At 38.6% G+C, this 26,974-nt stretch overlaps 1 protein-coding gene across 1 annotated transcript in view; it reads left to right on the forward strand.

Annotated features, from left to right (window-relative positions):
* The window catches only part of RANBP17 (RAN binding protein 17), a gene marked incomplete at its 5' end in the record, with an annotated part of 154,606 nt that overhangs the window by 10,565 nt on the left and 117,067 nt on the right, over positions 1–26,974 (forward strand). The window contains 8 exons of the mRNA XM_084268704.1: positions 5–170; positions 1,808–1,881; positions 2,338–2,457; positions 2,714–2,860; positions 3,960–4,132; positions 6,649–6,842; positions 10,564–10,669; positions 12,893–13,028. Coding sequence (XP_084124830.1) covers positions 5–170; positions 1,808–1,881; positions 2,338–2,457; positions 2,714–2,860; positions 3,960–4,132; positions 6,649–6,842; positions 10,564–10,669; positions 12,893–13,028 — 1,116 coding nt within the window. The remainder of the gene's footprint in view (positions 1–4; positions 171–1,807; positions 1,882–2,337; positions 2,458–2,713; positions 2,861–3,959; positions 4,133–6,648; positions 6,843–10,563; positions 10,670–12,892; positions 13,029–26,974) is intronic.

Below are 26,974 nucleotides of genomic sequence, written 5' to 3' on the forward strand. Positions count from 1 at the left end.
TTAGCTCTTGGCAAAACCTTTATCTCTTCAGGACCAACGGCAACAAAGTCTAGCTGTGCAACTTTTGAAGCTTGTACTAAACTGTCTTAATTTTGATTTCATTGGAAATTCAGCTGACGAATCTGCAGATGACCTGTGCACTGTGCAGATTCCCACAAACTGGAGAACAAGTAAGAAAGGATCGTAGCTGATGGTAGTCTGAAGCCTGTAGCCAGTGGATCATGTAACTTCTTTTGTCACAGTACTTGCAAGTATAAAATAAGTTTTATTGTGGAGTAGTTTTTTGCTGATGAGTTATTGGTGAACATCTGCTATTTCTGTCATGCTTTTCCTATTGTTATTTTTTACAGACAGAAATAATAAATGTAGTATGTAACATAGATATTCACAGTAAATCAAATTATTCTAATTAGATACTGAATAGTGGTCTCAGCCCTGGTATATGAGCAGCTTGAAGAGGTACAGCATGTGTAGCATGTCCTTTTTCTCTTGTCTTCTTCCTGATGGGAAAACTGTGTGGGTGCTTTTGGGGGGAGGTTTGTGTATGTTTTCTCTAGCATGTGAGCTTGTTAATGAAGGCAACAGAAGGGTTGCACATTGGCTCTTAGACTCTAGAGGTTTGACTTCCTGAGCTTATACAGTGCAGATGGCAGTCTGGTATAAATATGTCCAAGCCAGCTTTGATGAAATTACTTTGGGTATTGTTGCAGTTTAGCACTAGCAGCATGGAGGTCCATGTAGGCTAATTTATCCTGCTTCTTGGCAAAGTAAGTGAGCCTGATTGGAAGTCTGGTACATCTGACTAAAGCAGCTACCCATTATCCCATACCCAAGGTGGGACATTTGAATCTGGCTCACCTGTATAGCATCACACTCTGTAGTGTTTGATATTCCTCCTTATCTCTGATTCTATTTTTCATTGCTTTCCATGGGTAATTCATTCCTTCTCCATTAATTAGTAGGCTCTTATTGCAGCATGAAGGATGAGGAGCAATAACATGTGGTAAGAGGGGAATACTGACCAAAGGTTGAATTTGGGCAAGTGACAGCATTTTTCCAAGACCCCTCAGAAAGAAGGGGATAGGTTTTCCCAAGATCTTAGTTTAGACACTTTAAATTGTCCATAGAGGGATCTCCCTTTAGTTATTAAACCCAGAGTGTCTAAGGAAGTTAATCTTTCTTATGTGATGCTTTATTTTACACAAATCTTTGTATAAAGTAATGCTTGTAAATGAAACAACTTTGAAACGTTACTTAATTTGTGGGATTAGTTATGAATTATTGGTGAACTACTTCTACCCTGTCATTTGCCCTTCATAAAATAGGGCAGTTTGGCAGTCCATTTGATGTGATTCCACTGTGAATTGGTAACTTGGTATTTTTTTCTGTTTATCAGTCTGTAAACTTTAGGATAGTCTGTGGAGCTTTTGTTAAAAGCTTGCCTTTGTTTAGATCGGGACTAAAGTAAACCTTAGTATTTGGATCCTGTCTTGTCATTGTGCACTGCTGTAGTAGCCTGGAGAAACCAGTTTACCTACATACATTACAGCACAGCTTTCTGTTGTGTCACCTGCAGTTTAAGGGAAGTATTCTTTACGAGCTGTAGGATAGAATAAATGTGGTAAACAGAGAATAGTGCGTTATTTAATGTTACACAATGAGCTAATTAATGCATCTATTCATAGTTCATGCTCAACTGCAGTGATTTGTCACTACTTTTATTAAAAAGATGATGATTCTGTTAAAATAAAGATACTTAATTGCTGTTTGAAATGAGTGGTAAAACCAACTTACCTTTTTTCTGTAGTTTTCCTGGAGTCAGAGACGTTGGACCTGTTTTTTGACTTGTATCATACCCTTCCGCCAATGCTGTCCCAGTTAGTAAGTGACATGCATGATTTACACTCAACTAATTACAGAAAATAGTCTTCTTACATCTATGCTTTGTTAAAAAGACCATGTTTTCTTCTGTTCAGTAGCACGTTATGAGTCCCCTGGCTCAGTGCCCAGTCACAATGACTTTTCTTTGAACTTCAGCCCCAGTTTTCATGTCTGAATCTGAAAGCATCCAAATCCTTCCTTCCCCAATTCAGCACTACTCAGCCACATAGAAAGCATCTGCCTAATTACTTTGATGGCAGAAGCTGTTGTAAAAGGGAATTTTAAAACTGAGCTGTGTGTTTTGTGTTCAATGATCCGATAGATACTGCAGCAAAAATAATCTTCAGCCACAGAATGTACTACAGACAGCAGTAGCTTGGATTGATCCAAACATTGAGATGATTATTCTGAAAGTTTAGTAGTTTTTAATCTTACAGCATTTTTTTTATTCTTCAGGCACTTTCTTGTTTAGCTCAGTTTGCTTCTACAAGGAGATCTTTATTCAGCAATCCAGAACGTGCCAAATATCTTGGTAATCTCATCAGAGGAGTGAAACAAATACTTGAAAATCCACAGGTATATCTTTCTTTAATATTTTATTTATTTGAAATGCTAAAACAGCTGTGGATTTGTTTTTCCAGTTACAGTCTTTGTTAATTTACTGAATCTATCAAAACCACTTCCAACCAGACATCTGTTTGCTTTGATTTTCTTTTCAAAACAAAGCAAAACCTCTGTGCAAATGAAATTGTCACCCAATTAGCAACAGTACTCATAAAATTGTGATTAGATTAAGCTGTTAACTTTTAAACATTTGCTTCTTCAAATTCAGGGTTTATCTGATCCAGGTAATTACCATGAATTCTGTCGGTTTTTGGCTCGGCTAAAGACAAACTATCAACTAGGAGAGCTAGTAATGGTGAAAGATTACCCAGAAGTCATCCAACTTATAGCAAACTTTACTATTACTAGCCTACAGGTAAGAATACATACAGAAGTGTTCTCTTTTCTTCTACTCTTGAATGACAAAGAGGACTGTCCTGGTTCTCTGTGTTGGTGTTTTTTGAGTAGGTGGTAAGGCTTGTCTTTATGTAAAAATGTATTTTGTCAGGGATGTAACTCAAATTTCTAAATTCTCTAGACCTGGTTCCCACTCTCGCTGTAACGTTTTGTAATGGGACCAGATTTAAAGAAGAAAATGGTAGCTGAAGCAGGGTTAGATGGATGTTAATCCTCCAGCCATAGTCCTCACCCTCAAAAAAAAAAAAATCCAACAAACTAAACCCTTTATCCAACCCTAAAATATTTACACTCTGCTCCCATGTAAACTTTGAAGTGCTTGTACTGACTAGGTTCTTGAGTTCTGCTTTTATGCATATACATGTATATGTACACAGTTGCCTATATGCTGAGTACAAAGTTCCCATCTGAGCTGGGTTCAGAAGCTGCATGGACTAACGTCTAAATTTTTGAGGTACCCACATCTGTGTGAGGGGGACACAGGTCATGGGATCAAGATTCTCACAGTGTTAAAAATTTTCCAGCTTTATTTTTGAAACACACCAAGGTAAAGGTGTGCACACTGTTTGAGGAATGCTACAATCGTTTTGTTAGCATTTCCTCCAGAGTCTTTCTCTGGTCTTCAGAGAAACAGCTGAAGATAGTGACCTTTAGGAGAAAATTTAGACCTTGGAATTCTTGAGTTGCCCATGGCAGTTCCATAAGCAAGGAAAAGGGGTGCTTTTCTGTTCTTTACGTTTCTTATTATGTAGCTCTAGACAGTTTCCCACTTCATGTTTAGGATTTTTGAATGGCCCCTTTATAGCACTTAAATCTTACCGTGCACTGTGTAAGAATATAGGCCTCTCTCTGAATTGTGAGTTGTGGGCTTCACTTCAGGGAGGCGAAGTAATTCTGGATCTCCTCTGTAACATGTGCCATACAGCGTCTCAGTTCCGACTGGGTCCATCAGTAGTTATCTGAACGAGTAGGAGCACTTAAGATAAAAGCATCATGTTTCACAACTAAACTTTCACACTGGGATGCTTTAACAGAAGTTATGTTTTGTTTTCTTATAGCACTGGGAGTTTGCTCCAAACAGTGTTCATTATTTGCTCACTCTGTGGCAGAGAATGGTAGCATCTGTACCTTTTGTGAAAACGGCAGAACCCCACCTCTTAGATACATATGCACCTGAGATAACAAAAGCTTATATTACTTCTAGACTGGAATGTGTTCCTGTAGTGATAAGGTAAACTTGTAATTCTGACTTTAAAACTGTAATATGGAATGTTTCATTTTCTGATTTGTTGGCCTACTGTGTTTTAGTTATGTTTAAAATCTAAACACACTGGTTCTGATTACCATGGCGAGATCTTCAGATTCTCTTAATTGGCTGATATCGTTGTACTCCTTTTGCTTATTAAATCCAGGACAAAATCAAATGTAAATTCTAATTGTTTTACTTCTCATGGGCCTTTGTGTTTTGAAAAAAGCCTGTTCCCACCCCTCTCTTTTAAGAGCATCTAAAGTAACTGTATTGTTCAGCTGTGACTTGTTTTCTCAATGAGTCACTTTCTAAGGCCACAGAGGGTAGAGCAGTGGGGGAAAGCAGAGCAAACACCATGCACAAGGAAGGGTGAGACCAAACAGAACAAGAGCTAGAGTGGCAAGGTTGAAGTTGGCCTTTTAATAATTTCTTAGTTCAAGTCTTTTTAATAGTTTAAGTTAATGACCTTATTATAGTGTGGACTATATAGCAAATGGGAAAAAAGTGTTTAGATTGCTGAAAGGATTTATGTTCTACGAGGGCTTTTATGAATTCTTGCTAGTAGGATATGCTGTCAGACTACAACTTTGCAGACTGAGCCACATCTGGTTTTCCTTTTCAGTCATACATTAAGTGTTCAGCTTGTGTGAGGAACTGTTCTCACATCACCACTGTTGTCCTTTTGGCTCAGCTTAGCCAAAATCTCACATCTGCAAATGATGTAATCTGTCATTTTACAGTTCAGTGGCTAAGCTATAGTTGGTGTTACTTGCCTTCTGCTGTCACTGCAGGTATGTTAAACACTGACTTCCTCATGGTTCAAAATCGTGAGCTTCTCTATCATCTCAAGAACAAGAAGTCACAGTGCCTGGGAGAGCTTCCAGCATTCCAGTGCTAGCACAGGGAAGGACAGGCAGCTGATTGCAGGTGTCCTGGGCCTTCTCTCAGTCAGCAGACACTTCTTCTGGCATTTTTAAGTCTGTTCAGCTTTTGTGTAATGGAATCTCAGGGTTGAACCTTCATGTCTCAGCTTTCTCTTCTGCTGAGTGGTAGGTTCTGTAGCAGCTTCTGGATCTGAAGGTGTGATGCTGTCTTCGTTAGGATCACAGTCAGCACTGACAATTTGGCTGCCTTGTTTGGCACTGATGGGAGATTCATCTGGATGGCCTTGTTACATTGTGGAAGAGTCGGCTTTCTAATCTGTGAAAAAAGCCAACAGGGAGATGATGAGGAAAGTATTGATCCTCTAACAGTGCTTATCGTTCTTACAACCTTGGTAATGCTGTGGGAATGTATCCATTCCTCACTCTATTTGTATACCACTGGGGTATTGTCTTACTCTCTTACGTGATGCAGATCCTCAGTTGTGGTATTTCTGTAGGTAGCAATATCAAATGTAGACTTTAATATCAAAGTCCAGAACATTCTTCAGAAACATGGGCTGTCTGGGAGCTGATTTCATAAGACTGCTTCTGCTTGCTCCAACGAGATTAATTGATATCTTTGTGAACAAATCCTCTTTTTCTGGAGTGACCATTTTTCTTACAAACCAGATAGTCAGTAATATCTCTCTCCATTCAGGAGTCATCCAGCTGGGCCTTCAGACAGAGAAAGAAGTATCTTGGAAAAACTACAGGAAAGTCACTTGCCCTTTGGGGAGCTTTGAGTAGCTGTTCTCCCTTTTGAGTAAGGATGAGTGAGAAACTAATGAGTCTTCTACAAAGGATGTACGAGATGATGCTTTTCTACAAGGTCACCTTTTAGTTCAAATATTTGTAAATACCTAAGAGCAGCTCTGGTTTAGTCCATCCTGAACATTAGGATTTCCATCTGCTGTATACCTTCCAAAGTCTGGAGGTTAGCACTGTTAACCTTGGTGACTTTTTGGGTGCTACATTTACCTGTGCATTGATTGTTGCCTGTGCAACAAATGTGTAAACTTCTGCTGAATAAATCTTTGCTGTGTGATTTGCATAATGAGTATAGTTACATCATGTGGCAAGAGCTATGGTGCTCTCTGTTATGGGCACTCCATAGGGTCACAGCTGCTTTACAGCAGTTGCACGGCATCTTACCAAAGCTTGCTTGTTGGCTTTGGTATCGTGCTCTTGTGCTTAATTTGATGAATACATAAATCCATTTCTAAAAAGTATTCCATTCTTTCCTCCCATTGTCTTCAGTGAAAGATGCTGCTTGTTAATATTCTCTTCAGGCACAGTGGACCTTAGTTCTTCAGAATTCTCTGTTCATACTTTCAACCTCATCTCTTGTGTTATGTGACAAGGAAGGCACACATGGAATACTGTCCTGTGTTTGTGTGGATGTGTATGGGTATGTCTGTAAATAAAATGAGATCTTACGTCTGTCTGTTGGATTCACCAGCTGCTGAGGCTTCTGTAGTTCAGAAGTTCAGTGACAGTCCTTCAAGGTCTGGAGGGGGAAACAGCATCAGCTTTTAAGCAATAGTGTCTAAATGGTTACTTTTATCTCTATTCCAGAGACGGCCTAGAAGATCCACTGGATGATGCTGCTACAGTTTTCCAGCAGCTGGAGCAACTGTGCACAGTTAGCAGGTGTGAATATGAAAAGACCTGTACGCTTCTTGTACAGTTGTTTGACCAAAATGCACAAAACTACCAAAAACTATTGAACTCTTCTAGTAGGAATCCATTAGAAATCACAGTTCAGGAAGGTTAGTATTTAATTTGATTTTTAGACTTTGTTTTATGTGCCAATAACCATATACTTGTGTATGAAAAATTGGTGATCTAGGTGATTAGTACCTAGACCTTTTCTCAAACTAGGGATTGATGGTGCGAGTCCCCTCACACCGCGTTTTCCCTAGCTGTCTTTGTGTTGAATAGGGTCCTTTGGCAGTTAATGTTTGTTTTAACATCTTGGTACATCTTTACAGCATAGGCATGAGAGCTGTAAAAACGTTTTCATTTCTGAAAACCAGGAGGTGGGTGGCTCAGGTGCCCTCATGGGAACCAGCTGTAACTTGGTGACCATTTTTTGTTCTTTTTTCATTTTTCTGTAAAAAATAATACAATGTTAAAAAAAATACCTTAATTTAGTTTTCTGGAGCTCAGTTAAGATGAATCAGCTAATTTTCAAGAAACTCAAGTTATTTTTGTATACTTATTTTTTACAAATTAGACTTTTTTCCCCCCATATCACTATTTGGGTCTTTGTGTCTCACTTAAGCTGACGGTAACTACTGGCTCTTTCCTAACATAGTTGCCATTGCATCTTTACATGGATATATAGTGGTGTTTTGAAAAGGTGAGACAGGTTACTGCATAATACAGCTGTTTCTTTGCATGCTATTAAATGTTTGTGTCTATTTTGCTGTTCTTTTGTGGAGTTTGAATGTGTTGCATAGAGCCATTTTTTCACTAATTTGTATAAGCCCTTCTACTTACCTTTTGTTGTTAATTCTACTTTCTTTCATGCACTTACAAACTTTTATTTGGGAGAACCTTCCTGAATGCCCTGATTTCATTGACCAGCTACAGTGTGACTTTATACTCCATTCCCTCATCCTGGGGGGCAAAAGGGAAGCAATCAGCTGGAGTCTTTCAGTGTCACTGCTCTGGGGATTACCATTATGCATTAGAAAACATTTGATGAGGTTTAAATATTGTGTTCCTTTTCTGCAAACTAAACATTTGTGCTCATACTGAACAATAACTGTTATATCCCCTAGATATACATAGTTAAATTTAGATGTTTAATGGCTTTTAATGTTACAAAATAAGTTAATGTAATATTAAGATCTCATTTTATTATACTGTCTTGCTCTCTGTATCAATAGTGATGCAGCCACGGTTTACTAAAACAATAATCCCCAAGAAACGGGTCATTAACAGTAGTTAATGATTACTTGTGATCTATGGTAATGACTGATTTCTTTGGGATTATTGCTGTTATAAACCATAATTACAGATTATTACAGCAATAATTATTTCTAAAAGAAAAGATGTTGTCTGCCTCAGTAATTGCCAAAGCAAATACACTGAAATTTTTAAATGGTGAAGGTATGAAAGAGGGAAAGCAGTCATACCTATTAATTGGTGCTGTGCTAAGAGAGGAGGGCTATTGTCAGAAAAATAACTATGTACTTACAAAATGAGTTACTGCAGTTTTTAAAAAGGAAGACAGGTTTTTATTTGAAAGATTATTATTGTCCAAAGTGATGGCTCTGCTCTTTGAAGGAGTCAGCGCTACTGCGCAGGTGCTTTTGGATCCCACCTTCATGTGGCCGTTCTTTCCTAGCTGCTAATGCTGAATTCCTTTGAGCAATGCCTGCTCTCCTAGACACTTCAGCTCCTTGCAGTTTTGCTAATGATGGTGCAGTCTCTTGGTGTCCTAAATTAACAGCTGTTTTTACTGCAATGTGTAGCATCTCTCATTGGGTTTTCCTTGAAAATGTCTTGTTTTTGAAGAAACACAGGTCTTGAAATGGGGAAATACCTTGATTGTAGGACAGCTGATACTGTGTGAGAACAATGTGAGAAGATACTTGGAAGTGTTCCTTGTATATCTTGTCTCAAAAGTTAATGCTGTTCCCTGTCATGGTGTTTTCTGTTACCAATCTCAGGCTGTATTACATACATGTGGTTTGGTTTGTTTAAGTAAGACAGAGTTAAGATCAACCTGAGTGCCTTCCTGTACTTGCATTTAAATCATTTCTGTGTTATTCCATATTCTGCATTGCCTTTTATGTATATTTGATCTCAGCATCTTTTTTTATGTGTAGAACACACTGTACTGTCTACCTCTGACTGAAACAGACTGAATTATGCTGTCCAGCAGCAGATTTAGGCCATGAGGATACTGGAACACCTCAGAACTCTTAACCTGGCTGGAGGGGCTGAGGAAGCAGAGCGCTCAGTGCTGTCTCAGTTCTGGCCTTTTCAAAACACAGCAATGCAAAACATGAGGGAAATTAAGATCTTTAATGTTACGTAAATGAAGACTAGTTTGTCAAAAATTTGACACAAGCATGAGGTAAAACATCCAGGCTTTCAGTAGATACTGTGCATGTCCTGATAGGTGCATAGAAATTGCCAAAATAAAATACTGGTTTGCAGTCACAACATGACCTCATTTGTTTATCTGTAGCTTATCCTTTATGTTAAACTTAAAATGTGTTGGGAGGACACCTTATTCATCAGGGTTTTGTCTTCACTCTTGTAAGTCACACTCTCTGCTTGGTAAAATCCCATAATGAAGGGAAGACATCTTGTAATTAATGCAAATAACTCACTTATGGAGAAGTCTTGTCGGTAACTTGATTTAACTTACTTGGATGCTCTTCCAGGTTGTCTTTGCTGTCTTGTTACTTGCACACAATCCATTCTAAGTTATTACAAAGTATATTTTGGCAGAATAAGATGGAGCTTTACTGTTCCGTAGTCTCAGTGCATTTCGACTGAGGAAGAAACTTTTAGTGGTGTTCTGGACTTTTAACAAGTCTACATATTTCTTTGCTATTCAGGACTTAGATTTCATCTTTAAGGAAAAATACTTTGTCTTTCCTCAGAGAGGATACCCTTAGTTATTGGATTCAAAGCTTTAAAAGCTGAAGGAGGAATCTGTGTGGCTTGAGTAGGTATCAGTAGGTGAGACTTAAGATGTTCCACCTTACTGTGCCAGAGAGATGGAAGTAATATGGGTTTTTCATCACAGCAGTGAATTTCCATCAGAGAAAGGCAGAGGAATTCCCTTGAGTTCAGTGTTTGTCAATGTAAGAGTTCTGTGTTTATAAACAGAATTTCACAGAAATTGTGATCCTTACATCATGCTTTACTTGATATGGGCTTTGCCAATGGATCTTTTAAGTGCTTTAGTGGAACCTGATAGCTAAATAATCTGGTGGATGGGAAGACGTGACAGGATGACTTGAAATGAGGTGTCTTTCAAACTTCAGATGGTAGTTAACTATTACAGAGAATTCTTTTCTTGAAATAAAATTGAGAAACAAGTAGCTTATAATGAGTCTCAGTTGCTTCCTAATGCTATGATAAGTAGATGTAACAGCCTCGCTGTAGGCAAGTTACTGTATGGCATGGAACAATTTTTGGCAAGTGAGTATACTAGATGAATTGCATATCAAATCTCATCAGGCTGAGTTTGCTTAATTTGTATTTTAGGTTAATTCTTTTGTGTTTTATTATAAGCATGCCCAGGTTAATGGGCTACTCTAGCTTCTCTGTCAGTTCTGCTCAGAATTTTGTGTTGATACATCTGGGAAGGTTTTAAATCTGGTAAAGGGAGAAACTGAGCCATGCTCTTGTCAGTGTTCCACAGTCTGATACCTTTTAGGACTGCCGATGCCTTACAGAGGTGTATTGTACTAGTATGATGGTCTAGAATCATTAACTGTTCTTCTTTCTTTTCAATGTCAGGACGTCTGGCATGGCTTGTCTATTTTGTGGGTACTTTTGTGGGAGGACGATTAACATACACTAGTACTGATGAACATGATGCCATGGATGGTGAATTATCCTGTCGGTAAGTATTGCTTCTTTTGAGTTCTCTGTTTTGATTGTTCTAATGATGTTCAGTGTTAGCAGATAGTTTGAATTTAAATGTCTCTTTTTTTGTCCAGTTCTTGGATGGTGGGTGCTCAAAGACTGTACTCACCTTCTGTGGAAGGAGACTATTCCACTGGCTTTGGTCTTTCTGATTCGTTATCCTGACCAGTGAAGGAGTCATTCAGGCTTTAATTTCAGAAACTATGTTTCAGAGGAAGGGAAGAGGATTAAAGGCAAATATATCTCTTACTCTAAGTGGTGTTTTGATATGCCCATGTAACTACTTTTATACAGGTGCTGTTGAATTTATTAAGTTAGGAGTTAAGGATTTTGTTTTCTGTGCTACTTCCTTTACATTCGTTATTGCAGATGAAGAAGTGCAGAGGAACTGCTGGTCAGCCATTGAAAACTGAGGTTGAGTTTTAGTCTAGAGTTTGGAATAAAGACGGGGGCTCTTAGTTTAAAAATGTGCGTGATGAAGTCGTCTTTCTACAAGTTTTAGGACAAGGGGTGAGCTAAGGATTATTGTGAATGACATGTAGTCCTTGTGACAAAGACAAAGTATGTGGCAGACATTTCCTTAATCCTTGTTTTCACCCACAAGTATCTTAAAAAGGCTTGTATATTTGATTCAGTTATTTAGCTAACACATGAGAAAGGGCATGCGACGTAGAATTGGATAAAAAGCTTTACATTTGCTCCTTTGTTTCTTGGCTTCCTAATCTACCCTGGGGCTCTGTGGTGGTAGCAATCTTCCACTGTGTTGTTATTAAAAGTGAGAGGTTTTAATATACAGGCTTACAGATGAGGTAGCTACTGACTTATAATCCAGTGACTACATATTTCAGAATTGGCAAAAGGTGAGAATATTTTTTTTGAATTGCTGTGGAGTTAGGATTTCAAGGACTAGATAGCAGGAGAACGTGGGAATTAAATAAAGGAATATTCCTTTAAATAAATTTTAAAAATTATAAAAGCATTACAGGTCAGAAAATACATCTTTCTGTAGATGTCTTAGGAGAGGGAGAAGTGTCAAGAAGCAAGGCAGACACTGCCTTATATTTTGCATATGTAAACTTATTTCTAAGTGCCATAGTTACCGTTCCCAGGGAAGCTGAACAGCTCTTATCTTGTACTTGCAGTTTGATACCCCTACTTCTCAAATGTCTTTGTTTTTTTCATCATGCTCTGAGAAAGGAAAACACATTATGAGCCAGCAGTGTGCTCTTGCAGCTCGCAAGGCCAGTGGTATCCTGGGCTCCATCAGCAGAGGAGTGGCAGCAGGGACAGGGAGGGGATTGTCCCTCTCTGCTCTGCCCTCCTGAGGCCCCAGCTGGAGTCCTGTGTCCAGAGCTGGGGTCCCAATACAAGAAAGATGTGGGACTGTTGGAGAGGGGTCAGAGGAGCCACAAAGATGATCAGAGGGTTGGAGCACCTCCCTTCTGAAGAGAGGCTGGGGGCAGCTGGGCTTGTTCAGCCTGGAGAAGAGAAGGTTGTGGCGGGACCTCATTGCAGCCTTCCAGTCCCTGAAGGGAGCAGAGAAACAGGAGGGGTATCAACTTTTTAAAAGGGTAAACAATGGCAGGACAAGGGGGAATGCATTAAAGCTAAAGGAAGGAAGATTTGAATTAGATATTAGAGGTAAGATTTTTACAGAGAGAGTGGTGAGGTGCTGGAACAGGCTGTCCAGAGAGGTGGTGGGTGTTCAAGGCCAGGTTGGATGGGACCCTGGGCAGCCTTGTGTAGATCCAGGCCTGGTGGCCCTGCCTGTGGCAGGGGGGGTTGGAACTTTATGATCCTTGGGGTCCCTTCCAACCCAGACCATTCTATGATTCTGTGATTATACAAACTCACCACAGTGCAGAATTATGTATCAGAGAAAATGTCAAGTGACACATAATTAGAAAGCATTAGAGGTCTGGTAGCATAATTAGCATCTAAACAAAAAAAATCTAAATGGTGTCCAAGTCCAAGCTGGGTGGGGCTTTGGACACCCTGAGCTAATGCAGGGTGTCCCTGCCTGTGGCAGGGGGTGGCACTGGCTGGGCAATGAGGTCCCTTCCCACTCAAACCAGTTTGGGATTCTATAAGGAAACTTAAGCAAACAAAAAATGGCTGATGGGTTCCTAAAGAAATTAGCCGAGACAGTGTAATTTAATTTGAGAATTCCTCCTGAAAATGTCTTTTTTCTGTTGTTAAGAGTTTTTCAGCTGATCTCTTTGATGGATGCCCAGTTACCACAGGCTAGTAATGAAAAAGTAGAACTGGCAATTTTGTGGTTCTTGGATCAGTTCCGTAAAACGTATGTGGGAGACCAGCTTCAGCACACCTCAAAGGTAAATACTTGCTCTAAACAGCTACATTTGAAATAGAAAGGCCTGTGTAAAAAGTGACCTGTCAATAAAAGCTCTCCAGTTTAGCTGCTGGCTGATTGGCTAGATGGGGATATAAAAAGATAACTTATTAACATGGTGTTCATTGGAGTGGACTTCCTACCACGTATGCTTTGGAGTTTTGGCACACAAGGAGTTAATATTTTAACAGCTATGTTCATTAAACAATTTTAGGTTACTTTGCATTTCAATTTTTTATTTCAAACATTTAGCTGGGTTCTGCTATATTGTGTTATATTTCACAGCTGGGTACACAAGATTTATTCTTTTAATAGTTCTGTTCTTTTGACAGTTACTCATTTATGTGGTTTCCACTGTATTTCTCACATTACTTGGCTTTTCTGCATTTTAAATAGGGAAGAGGGAAAAGTAAGATGCATTTTTGAAGAAGCAGCAGTTAATTCACCTTAACTGTAGGGGACAGTCATAATATAGATGTTATAAAGAGAATGTCAGTAAGATGAGATCAATTGATCTTGAGAAAGACTGAAAGAATTCTGTTGGAGCCCCAAGCAAATCTTTAGCAAGAATTGTGACAGTGACTGAGATTTGGTTTTACTTGTGTAGTACTCTGCCCTTGCTTTCTGGTGAACGGTCCTCATCTCAAGAATTCTTTTATCCCTTCAGGTTTGAACTGTACTTCAACTTTATTGAATGGTTCCTCACTTAATATTAAAAATGAAGTTTTACACTATACTGAATTACTTTTTCATGAAAGCCATGTGTTCCTCTCCATTGTCAGAGCTGCTTTGTTGTTTTTAAATACAGTGTGCTGCTCTAAAGCTAAGTAACAAGGTACACAGTACAAATGTGCTTGTGCTTCTGGTATTTTCATTAGCAAAACTCCTGTTGATGGCAAATCAAAGGCATCATGGCTGTACAGTAGTTGTAATGCCCGGATTATTTTTCTTTCTCTCTCAACATTGAGGGTTTTGCTTTTATCTTACGCTCTGATTGAGGTGTAACTGTGTGAAGGAGCCCTGTCAGTGTCCAGTATGCTGTAACAGATTGTTAGAGCAGATTGTATACCCAGGCTTGTTATGGCCATCCTTATAAGAGAGCAGGAAGAAGCCTTTGTACGTGGGTGCAGCAGCGGGCAGAAAAAGCTGAAGTGTGTTATTTGTACTTGGTCACTTGGAGTTCTGCTGTCAGTAGAAAAAAAAGTAAAACTTGAATGTTTGCCAGCTACATCAGAATCCAATATGTATGAATTTATCCAGCTCAGCAGTGTGTTTTGGATAACCATTAGACTCCCCCTACGATTGCATTGGGTGTGGAAGGTGAAATGGTTAATAGCGGAGTAAAATGTTGGCTAATGTTTCCATTAGATTTATTCAAGAGTGCTGTGAATGGAAAGGATCAACTTTTTGCAAAAGGACATGGGAGGAAAACTGTTGAATGAATTTAGGGAACCTTTTTTGTGTTGTTTTGGTTTATTGTTCTGGTTTTTGCCCAATACACGAACACGAATCAGGCTGGTGATATACTCCCTGTACTGCCTTTACTTCTGACAAGTGTCGTATGTAAAGACTAGGAAAGTGGAAATTTTGTAAGCCTTTCATGGTGCATAGCAGTTTCAGGGGTGTTTCTAAATTATAGCCCCAGTCATAGAATCATAGAAGGGACTTGTCCAGCAACTCCACAGTTCAAAGTGTGCTTTTTTCTTTAATTGTTTGATTACGTTATCTACTGGTATAATTTAGTTTGCAGACAAATTCCACTTTTTTGTTTTCTTCTAGTAGACCTGGCACAGCAACGTCTCATTTCCCATTTATAGAATCCTGTGGTACTTACCACCTTATTTTACCAGACCTTACAACAAAAGCTGTGTGTAAAGGCATCTGAACTCCCAGTTTTGGTGGTTTTTTTTAAATTTTTAATAAAACGATATGTTTGTATACATTGTACAGTTAAGAGAAAGGCAGAAGGTGGCTCTTATATGATTCTTCTGGTTTATCCTGCTGTAGCAGCAAGTATAGCAGCAGATGGCATTCTACCCTCACAGTTGTAAATCCTCTGATACCGTGTCTTGCTGGCAGCTATCTACAAATATGCAATAAAAAGGCTCGCACTTGGAAGCGGAAAAATCCGACATATATCAAATGACTGAGTTAATACACATTTGTATAAATATTCAGGATTGCTTGAATTGTTTTATTTACAGAAGGGATAATGGCAATTCTGCATGCCTCAGCCATGTCGAAATAATTTTGCAGAATATTTGGCTATTTGATCATATGCTTGCGTAGAGGAAAAACAGACAGTGGATAGAGAACTGGGTAATGAGATCGTAGAACAAGTCTTCAATATAAATATACAAATTTTCTTCATTAACTCATATTCTTAAGTATGTGGATGTAATAAAAGGAAACTCATTATAGAAAGAGAAAATTGGCTAGGTAAATTAATGCATTCCTATTAAACAGCCCACGGGGGCTTGCTGTCTGCCGAAGAATAGCAAAACTTTGGAGATCTCTTCCATAATGCTGTAATATACTTCAAGTACCATTATATTTCCAGTACAAAAACAATACATCAAGATACAATCTTTTGGATCAGATAGACCTTTAAATGCATATATATATATAAATATTCCTGTTGCATACTGGACTGGATGCTCTGGTACTGTACAGCACTATTAATATCTATTTGTCTATCAGTCCCTATTTTGTTGTGATGCTGATATGACGTAGCCTTCATAGAGTCATCCTTTTGTGGTGTATTGCTGCTTTGGATACTGTTAGGGTAGTAGAGTAAGTTGGCTGAAAAGCACTGCACCGTGCTTTACTGCGGTTGTGGTGTCGACTCCTGCCTGTGGTAGCTCTAGCATTGCTGTTGCGTGCTGCTGTTAGCCACTACTGTAAGTAATGTAAGAGTGCAGTGAAATCCGATTCCTGACATCAAATGCATGTTATTAGAGAAAACATTGCTGTTTTGAATGAGACTTTTCCTTTGCAATATTCTTGATGTATTGACAACTATCCTGTTGTTTATATTTGCAAGTGATGCTGGACTGGGAGAAAATGTAAAGGATGGGATGGGAATTCAGAAAGATCTTCATAAGCTGGAGAAATAACCTGAAAGTCTAAAATGCTGATGAAACACCATGCTTAGGAATGAAAATTCCTTCTTAGATGTACCAATGGGAACTCTCTGACCAGGCAGCGTTATTCCAGAAAGCACAGAGGAGAGGAATGTATTGCAAGCAGGAATAGCTCAACACTATGCGTTGGTTTTGCACACAAGAAAAATGCAGTTTTGTGGATGTAGTAGCAGGAATATCATGTCAGGTGCTGGAATTTCTTAGTTCTGAATATTTGGTTCTGACTGGGCTTCAGCTGGGATACTATGTCCAGTTTTGGGTATCATGCTTTTGAGAGAAGAGTGGACAGCTGGGAGAGTACACCACCACAGATAAGATGCAGAAGGTAGTGCTTTGGCTTAATTCAGCAAATAGAATATTGGGGTGGGACAGAAATCAAGGATGTCAAGAGTTATAGAAAAGCTGCCCATCAGCTTCAAAGGAAGGCTGTAATTGGCTTAATTAGTAGCAACAAAGACTTGGGGAAAACTTCTTAACTACACCAGTTAGGGAGTACTGGTATGTGCTACCCAGGATGCTATAGGGACTTTGTTTTATGTCCAAGTACACTTAATTCTTTCCTCCATGAAATGCAGAATAAACCAGAAGTCCTGCTGGTCTAATCTCATGCTTCCTAATAAGTCTTAGAAGTGGTTGTGGGTGTTTGCTCTGGCTTAGGCAGGGAAAAGCATGCTTTTCTGTTGGTGGCGTGTGTTATGACCATCACCCACCAGTTAGGAATTTCTTGGTTATTACAGGATTTTACTTTATCCTGGCACATTTCAAGTAACTCGTTAACTCATTTTAGAAGGAAAAAGAGTATGAGTGCTAAGAGTGACAGGAATCACAGCATCTTTAAATGTGGGGAGTTGGCAGAGGAGTATGATTCCTTTTTACAACTGGAAACATGATTTTGCTTCTCATGTATCCATGCTGAGGAAGATCTTGGTTATCCACCCACCAGTGGGGCATTCCCTGGGTAGCCTGCAATTTAGAGAGACTTCCCCTGGCAAGTGCAAAAACTGAGGGTGCAAAGAATGTACTTTAGCTGTCTTTTTTTATTATGGGATAGAGCAGAGTTGTCACTTAGTGAGGAGGTGCTTCATGAGGTATATGGAGTTCTTACCTTGCTGTGATGGGTAGGCCAGCTCTTGAGGTCTGCTGCTTGCTGGTTTGCAGAGGGTATTTGTTAGCACAGATCATATAGTTCAACAGTTTTGCACTTGGGACACTAATGTAGGCGAAACAAAGATAAAAAGTCAACGCTTGTTGACCAGGACTTTTTTCCTGCTTCCAGACACATCAGAGATTTGGCCTCAGAGGGAAAGCAACAGGGGTTTGAAGCAAAGGGTATCTGTTCCAAATGCCTGGCTGGGGCAGGGGCTGGAGCAGCTGCTGTCAGCACAGGCAGGTGTATGGGGCTCTGACTGTCTCTGCTTAGTAGCCAGGGTTTGCCAAGACTAAATCAAACTAGAACTCGTTGGCTTGGCTTTGTTGATGAATATATCGTAGCAAGTTCAACTGACCTGACTTAATGACTAAAATTTGTACACATTAACTTAGAATTGTATCATTAACATGAAATAGGTGTAATGCTAAGGTGTTTTCCAGACCTGGAGTCCTGATGCTTTTAACGGTGCTCAGCTCAGTTTTTCATCTCTGCAGCTTCTAATGATTTTTGTAAAAAAGACAGTTTGGGTTGAAGGCTTTTCTCTTGAGTTATTCTAATAGCATGCTCTTGGAAAATGTATGGATGTACAAGTAAGGTTTCTTTTTAGTACTGTTTGCATCCTTGTTTTTGGAGGGGAGTGGTTTTCGTTGTTAAATATCTTGGGATTGAAAAATACAAGTCTTTAGTCGAAAATTAGGGTGGTTGTGAAGGTGAGAAAGGAAGTACACTGACATATTAATGTAATTAGTAGTGTTAAGTAGGGTTTAGAATTAGGGTATAGGGCTGTCCATCATGTCACTTATTGACACTCTAGGCTATCTGTGGTACTCTAACAGATGGAGGATTTGATCTTAATTTTGTAGTTGTCATGATGTCCTTTCTGCAGCACATGGCACTATTTATCTGGAGTTATCCCAATAGATTACTGTTGCCATTCCTGAAAGGCACTGAGAGGTCAGACCTGGAACCTCTCCGTGTTAGGGAAGGGTGGTGTGCTCAGAACCACGTTAGTAATAGCAAGTGTTTGAGCTGTGCTCTGTAGCAGAGCACAATTATGGATGATTTCTTAAGGTCTGTTTTCAGTTTCTAGAAGCAGAGTAATTTTTAAGAGCACCTACCTGTAACCTTAACCAGGACACAAAGTCGGGGTTTGTTTTGTATATTAAAAATACTTTATTGGTTAAAATGTACTTTTCCTCCATTGTGAAGCAATTAACGGTTCTTTGCTCTGCAATTTTTTAATCAAACAGTAGTCCTGAATGTGTTTAGAGAAGCCTGGAGACAATTTTGGTCCGTAGTAGGTAACTCTGATTTGAGGGGCACCTCCAGAAGTGAGGATCCTTGCAGTAGAGTGTTCCAGCAAGCCATGCTTTTCGTTTGCCCCACCCTGAAGTTCGCTTGAGGGGGACTCAAGGGAGAAAAGTGGGAGCTAGAATTCAGACTCTTCTGCCCCCGGGGGGGAAACAGCCCCACATGCAAATGAAGAGATAGAGCTGTCACTTTCTTGAGTCAGCTGGGGAATAGGTCTGGGTTTCGGGCTGGGCACATGAGTGACACAGGACAGAGGAGTAGGGGTTAACGTTCCAAGAGCCTTTGCAAGTACAAGTTGAAGTGTGACTATGAAGTGTGTGTTGGGGGAAATGCAAATGGGATTTCATACTAATTGCTCTGTGGTCATTATGGTTACATTTAGGATTGCATCTATGTGTTTGTAAAGCTTTTACATTAGAGACTTGACATATGAGGGTGAACTACATTATAATTAAAAAATACCTGGAAAGTTTAGAATTTAGACTGCAGCATGTTTAAGGGGAAGGGAAAATATCATTTCCTTGCTGTGTGTTGTTGGCTGTAGCTGAAAGTAAAACCCACGTGTAACCAGGTACCACGTAGCCACTGAACACAGGCTTGTCTCCTCAAGTGTAACCTGTGCTTGGTGACTTACATGCTTTTGATACTTCTTCAGTGTATGTATATTTCTTTGATTACATTGCCTGCAGGCACAGAAGCATGATGGAGCAAAGATAAATAAAGAAAATTCATGGCTGTGCAGAATGGGGCTGCTCTTCACGCTGCACAGTTTGAGGCCCAGAGATCTGCAGCAGTCCCACTGCCTTCAGTGGGGACCTTGGCAAGTGAAGGTGTTAATGTGTGTGCTTCTCATAAAAGATTCTGGGTCCTAGCATCTTTGTGATTAATGATATCTTAACACTTATGAATGATTATCCTTTTCTGAGCTGTAAAATATATATACTGTTTTATTTCATTACGCTGAGGTGAAGATCATAACACTGACAGGTGCTGGAAATTAGCAGGCAGTTTTGAAATTGTTCTGTGCACTAGAAATTAGATCTCATTTTAATTCAGCTTTTCCAAACTAGTAAATGAGGTTAATGCCATACATATTCAGCTGATATGGATGAAGAAATTGATATAAAGTAGATCAACATAGCTACAGGGCTACTTTAATTTATAGGTAAAGAGGCAGTGATAAATGAAAGTAATGTAGTAGTGGTCACTAAACTCCTCAGCCATCAGGGATTCAATAGCGTTAGCTGCTCATTAAAGGCATTGTTGGGGTACATCAAATAGAAATTTGAAAAGAAATAGCCAACTAACCCTTAATTATCAAAACATAGAAAATACTAATTATGCCTTAATTAGCTTTTCTTTTAATGTACTGAAATTGTTACTTTTTGTGTAGCACAAATGGATAGTTATATCAACAATAAATAGGTTGTTTTAATAACTTTCTTTTACCTCTGGGAAAACCACACTCCAATTTTTAATATGCAATAATGCTTCTCTCTAGCCTGTAGGAGATGAAAATTATTAAGTAGCTTTATTTTTTGAAGATTTTACAGCAGCTTTGGGAAGAATTATTTCACCATGCATCAATTATTTTTAATTGAACTGAATATTTTTCAGATTGCATGAAATGCCTCTCATTTAAGTTTAACATTCAGAGTTTGTTAAGGAAGCATCATAGTGAGAACTGGGTACAACTTCTATGGCAAATTCTAGGAAGAATAAAGAATGGTTATTTGAGAAGAAAAATATTATCACTGGAATTTTTTTACTTCACTGGGCCAAATCTGATGGTTATTCTGTTTGATAGCTACCTCACTGTTCTCATCCACTCTCCTTGCAGTCTAAAAGAAAGTGGTGATTGACTTGGGTGGGGCTTGATCCATCTGGTACCAATGCAAAGCATCAACAGCTGGGGCAAAATTCTTCTCCTTTTGAGGAAGGATGTAGCCTTCCCTCTGTTCTCTTCCTTCAAGAAGGGAGTGTCACAGCAGAATGGGGTTTTCGTTATCAAAAGCAACAGGTATGTGTTTTGTTCCAGATAAATGATGGGAGGGAAATACTACATAGTGTCACAAAAGCCTCCAAATACATGTTACAGTCCATGATGAATTAAACTGAATATAATTGCTAGTACAGAAATCAGAATTTAAGTAGGTATTACTGTGGTGGGTGATGAAAGTATTGCAGGATTTTTCCAGATCTGTAGAACTGATAGAAGAAGTCTTTTTAATGCCAATTGTGAACTTTTTCTTCTAAGCATTTTTAGCTTTAAAATAGAATAAGCAAGGTGATATGCTTACCTACAGAGCTTAAGAGGTTGCAAGGTACCAACTCAAATTTCAAAGGATTTCCAGCCTTTTGCATACCCTCAGCACTCAGAGTGGTCAAAATGCTGGGGAAGAGAAGACTGAAATGGAGAAATAAAGGTGTAACATTTGAGAAGTGGTTTTCTGCTCACTTTAGTTGTACCTTTAAAGAAAAATCTTGTTTCCAAAGCTTTAAAGAGAAAAATGAGATGAGAACAATTAAAGTGTCTTGCACTATATTTGTCTTCCATCGTGGAGACAACCACAAAGCTTGTCATTGCTCAGACTGCTTCTAAGTGTAGGATCTGTTTGTGGGGTTTTGGCTCACAGCAGGTTAGTGTTGAGCATTCAGCAGGGTTTTGGAGAAAGAATTGGCAGCATGGTTTGGTTTAGGTTTTTATTCTAGTCCTCAGGGAAAAAAATGTTGCTTCTGATACATGTGAATTACTCTGGTTTTCCCCCCTTTGAGGCTCTGACTTCTTGAGTGACTTACCAATTGCTAACAAGTGTAGGAGCTAGAGAAAATTTACTCAAGTTGTTACTCAGGCAGATCTCCTTCCATGTTTTCTGGCACGGTTCCTATCCTGCCATGAGCAGTCAGAACTTCGAGTGAATATTCCTGAACAGATATTTCAACTTATTTAATTGCCTGAAGATTGGGCAGGCTAAGTTAATTGTGCCATTGCTTCTAAAAACATATAGTTATTTTGAATTTTGGATTGTGGCTTCCACTGACAAGTGTCGTCCTTCATGTGAAAAATAATTGAGTTTCCTTTGAAGAAATGTGATACTTTGAAGGATTCTTTAAATACTTGGTGCAGGATTTTTTGCTTTTTATTATTAAATTTTAAAAACAGCAACAAAGCAAAACCAAGCGAGCTAGAGTCTGTGATGCTTTAATTCCAGGGTCTAGGCAGCAATTCTTACTTACAGTGCGTTGGCAAACCACATCACAGTACACTGTGCCAATTCTGTAACTACTTTTAGAAATTTCTGTATTGAATTTCTCCATTACTTGGAAATTCTGTACAGCAAAGAACCTATCTGGACATAAAGGCAAACAACAAGATCTTCACAGAGCCGTAAATGTTGGTTTCCTCATCAGGTTCAGTGTAAAGTATGCTTCCTCTTATGTATCATCAATTCTGTTGTTCTTTTCTTGGCTGTTTTATGCAGGAATTGATTTTTTTCTGCTTGGACTGTACAACACTTTCTCTTCTGTTTGCTTGGTGTGTTTTTGTTTTGGTTTCTCTTTACCCAAATCTTACATATTTATATATTCTTCCTACTGCATATTGTATAGTCTTCTCCTTTTCCTGCAATGCTGTTTAAACTCTTTAAATCCTTAAAATTTCCTCTTTTTTTCTTTCCTCTAAAGTGCAGTGTATTTGCTGTGCAGTTACCTACACCTTTCCTTACAATCCTGTTATCTTTTGGCTCATTGCTCAAGCCAGCTAAAACCTTCATGCATCTTTATAGAGATTTTATTTAATCACATGTTTGCAATTAAAGCACTGTTTTAAGTGCTGTGCTATTTTATTTTGGAATTTTATAACACAAATCAGGCAATCTTAAAAATAAATAATTAGCATAGTTCAGTCCTGCACTTGGCTGTAACTGAGCTTTATTTTGTAGCTGCTAATAAAGGCACATTATCATGTTCAGGCATTGCAATTATCATTGAAATGTGTATGTCCATTAACTGCAACATTAGGCTGAGGATATAATTACTGTCTAGAGCCAATATCTTTGTGAAGTTACGTCTATGATGCTATTAAGCTATAAGCCATATTTGTAAACTAATATTTAAACGTTTCAGAATTGATACCATCACTTGCGGACTTAAAAACTAATCCTACTTCCACTCCAAATTATTGACTTCTTAAGTGTTTGGCAAATACATTATTGAGTTATTTGGATGTGAGCATAATTTGTGATTTGAGAGAGACTACTATTTTTCTAATAGCAAGTGCCCTAAGCAGATGGAGCTGGTGGCAGGAGAACGAGAGGCTGTGGTGCAGTGAAGTGCTGATGAAGCAGTGGCACAGTGTGTCACCAAACACTACTAACAGGAGCAATTTTTCTTGTAGTAGAGCTACATTTTGGACAATTTAGTAGAGTGATTTAACTACCAAAACACCTGTTACATGCTAAGAAGAGAATAAGGAAAAGGCTTTCCTGATAGCCTAAGAAATATGTGTTAAAGAGGAGCGAGATCGAGTCTGTTCCTTGATTGCTTTCTGGTATTTATGCTGACAGCAGAACTGGAAATCTGTGTGAAGTTCAGTGAAAAAGCTCATTTGTAAAACTGGGCTGATTCAGCTGCCAGTCACTGCACATGTGATGTTTGCATCTATAACACAATGGCCTTTTTTCCACTTTTTGGCTTTATCTGCAAAGTAGTCACAGTAGTAGTTGACTTCCAAGTATTTGTGTCGATTAATTTTCTGTTCTATTCTACTCCCTTGGTATGCAAGTGATAGCTGTTTGCTTACCTGTCTCAGAAATTGAGATTCAGGGAATGCTAATGGGGAGGATAGATGTTAAAGGGAATGAATCTTTCAGCATTTTTCATCTTAGTTTGAATGTGAGTGTGTTTAATTTTTCTAGCTCAGAGGAACACTGCTTAGTGATTTGTAATCTGATAAAGCCTAACATAATTCCTTTTTCTATTTTACAAAAGTGGTTTCAAATTTTGCTTTCATGTACATCTTTTTGGCTTACGTCCTGCCTTCTCTTTGATAACTGGGCTCCCTTGTAATGGCTCTACTTATATTTTCTGTCCACATCACTAAATGATATATTGTATTTATCACATTGTATTTACTATATTGATAATATTCTCAGTCTGATAATTCAGTTATTTCACCTCAAGCAAATTCTCTTCTCGGAGTAACTTCTAACTGTGGCACCTTTCCACTTGTGCTGTACATCCCAGGGCAACTTAGCAAGAAGGAGTAAAGAGCAGATACCCTGGGTTTTTTCCCTCCAAGATGCCCTATCGTGTGACTTCTTTACCTAAAATATATTGGGTTTGTTGCTGTATGTTGGCCTCATATCCTCATTATTTAAGTAGCTTAATGAATTAATTTCCCAGACCTTGCAGTAAGTAAATTAACCATCAGAGTTCAAAGCAGAGTGAATAATTCTTTAATATTAGACTACGGCAATTTTTATGACTCAAGTTAAACTTAATTATGAAATTGCTTATTGCATATTTGTGTAATTCAGAGAGGAAAAATATGCAAAATAACATATGATAAGTACATCTGTCAAAAAAAGAACAAACCAGCAAATCCTAGGAGGTTAGGTGATTCTTGTTGATACTGGTTGAATTTATTCACCAGTCGGTTTAGGTTCTGTGTTCACAGTCTGCACTGATCTGCAATGCTAAAAGGTTGTTTGGTCATTTGATTTTTAGCTGATCAGCTGTTTAGCATCTCCTTCAAAATCACTTAAGGACTTAATTTAGTTACCAGCGACTAATGTTACCAGTGTATTACTAGAACAGCCTTCTAGATGATCCTATAGCTTTTCCTCCAGAATGGTGTGATCGTTTTAGACTAATGTGGGGCACATGTGTTTGTACAGCAGTGGTGTTAAGCAGGAACTGCTCTAGAGCCCTAAGAAGTTAATTTTAAAGATCATTTTTTTTCCTGAGCAAATATTTAACCCAAGTAATAATCATTGAAGGTAGCTTTACACACTGGCATTTTCTATCTTACAGGTGAACCAGTCATGATAGCTGAGTACATAAAGGACAAAAATCCACTGTTTGTAACCTCAGGATCAGTTGGGTTTTACTTTATAAAAAAGTGCAGTGTCTGACCTCTGTCAAGTGTTGCACGTAAACTGTCTGTCCCTTGGAGTATTTTCTGCTTACTCGGTTACAGGCACAAGTTCTGCTATAATCCAGAGTTGCAAAGAACATTCTCTTTCTCCTTTTACCTTCTCCTCTTGTGTCTCTCCTGCTTTCTTTAAATAGGATTGGAGAGTTTTTATTCTATTATAATGGTTTATTAATGTTTTTAATGCTTTTTGGAGTTATTTTTATTTATCTGTATTGAATGTTCCATGTTGACCTGATCCTTTAAAAATTAAGACAAGAAGTGTATGCAGAGCAGGATGTACAGAAAGCTTTGTCCCTTTTCATCAAGCTGTTGTCACGTAACCATCCAGCCTAAGCACCAATACATCACTTCCACTCTAGAAGAGAGAAAGTCAATGGAGCTCAATTGCTAAGGACTATTTCCTGCAGAGCAGCAGCAGTCATATCCAGGATATAGTATAAGAAACCTTTTGGGGTTTGAGATATAAATGAGGCTTCAGCTACTTCCTCTGTTTCACAGCTCCTTTGATCTGGAAACTTTCCAGGTGGATGAAGTCATCAGATTTCTGAATCAAGTTGATTGTTTTTATTTGGACTGTCCTTGGGCTTCCCATGCCTTATGTAACTGACTGAGTTTAGCACAGTGAAGAACACATCCACATCGCTGTAAATTGCTCCTTGATGAATTGACAGGTTTCCTCTGAGACAGGTGAGATCTCATACCTGTGTCCTTCCTTTTGCACCTCTGTTTGCACAGAAATCTCTGCAGAAAACTGCATTTTGCTTAGTCAAGGCTTCCAGCATGCACCCCTGTGTGTGTGCCAGTTCATCCAAATGTTTTGATAATGCCAATGACCTTTTTTCCCAGTGCTTTCAGCATGTTGTTGATGTCCTCTCATGAATTAAGATGTTCCAGAAAAAGTTGGATTTAGCGAAAGTTGTTTGCAAACATAGGAAAAGAGTTGAGCATGCAGTACTTCCTGATGTCTCTGCTATTGATATCAGGGAGTCTTAGCCTGCTCCACCCATAGTCCATTAATGTGAAATATGCAGAGTCCAATTTTTTTTTTCCTTTGTAACTTATTTACTTACCTTCTCTATACTTTTACTAATATCACATAAATCAAACTGCAGACATAAAGTGGCCAGCCATGGCAGGTCAGCCATGGCCTTTCAGTCTTGAGGACTTACTAGCCATCAGCTGTTGGGTGGATGTTTACTAGAGCTTTAACCTTACTCGTGCAGTCTTTCAACACTTGCACATTTCCAATAATATTGAGAATCTTTTTCTATTGGCTGCATAACTACAGCAGATGGTCTTACGTTTCAAGTTGATCAACAAGATTTAAGGACCCTGAAGAAACAATAGTTGATAATTCATAATAGGAGTGGGAGATGATAAATAAGCTTATTTGATAGTTGGTGGTCAGGTGATCAGTAATTCTGTATAGGGGAATTTCCCATTCTAAGTTGAGATTAATGTTCACACTATCGTTGGAGAATCTCCAGGACAGAAGGGCTTAGCTTAATTTTAACTTTTTTCCTTACTGCACTTAGTCCCTTTTTTTATGACATGTTGGACACAAGAAATCCCTAAAACATCCTTTTCTGAGAATGGACTGTGAACACACAGAACCAGCAGTTCCAAGTGTCTGTCCAGACATGAATTGACTGCAGGTTCTTTCAATACACCACTGGGATCTTTTATTTAAGCCAATTGCTATGGTGAGTTTCTTCTTAGTTACTATTTTAAGCTTTCCTTTTTCTGTGGTAAGCCCAAGGGAGTTCAGAAACTGAATTTCTTCTGTTCCTGTCATTAAAAGCAATCAATGAAATGATGATCAAAAGAAAAGCAGAGATCACTGCATAGAAATTGTGAGTGACTTTTATGGACATATGAATTCTACTTGAGTATTTTAAATCTATTTTTCTCCTCCTTTTTGGAGTTGTACTTGCTTCAGTGCTCACTGGAAATACTTACTGAGATTCAGCATCAGAGTCATTCACCAGAAAAGTAGAATAGGGATGTTTGGGGTGTTTTTCTGCAGTGGGGTTGAAAGAAACATGTCAGATCATTAAGTCAGACTTTTTTCTTAGTGATGAAATAATTTTGTAGAAAATATGTAGAGTGATGATTCATAAGAACAGAACAATTTGTTTTTCATAACTTAAGTATGTGCTTGGGAGTTA

The sequence above is a fragment of the Gallinula chloropus genome, assembly GCF_964237585.1.
Source record: "Gallinula chloropus genome assembly, chromosome: 10".
NCBI lineage: Eukaryota > Metazoa > Chordata > Aves > Gruiformes > Rallidae > Gallinula > Gallinula chloropus.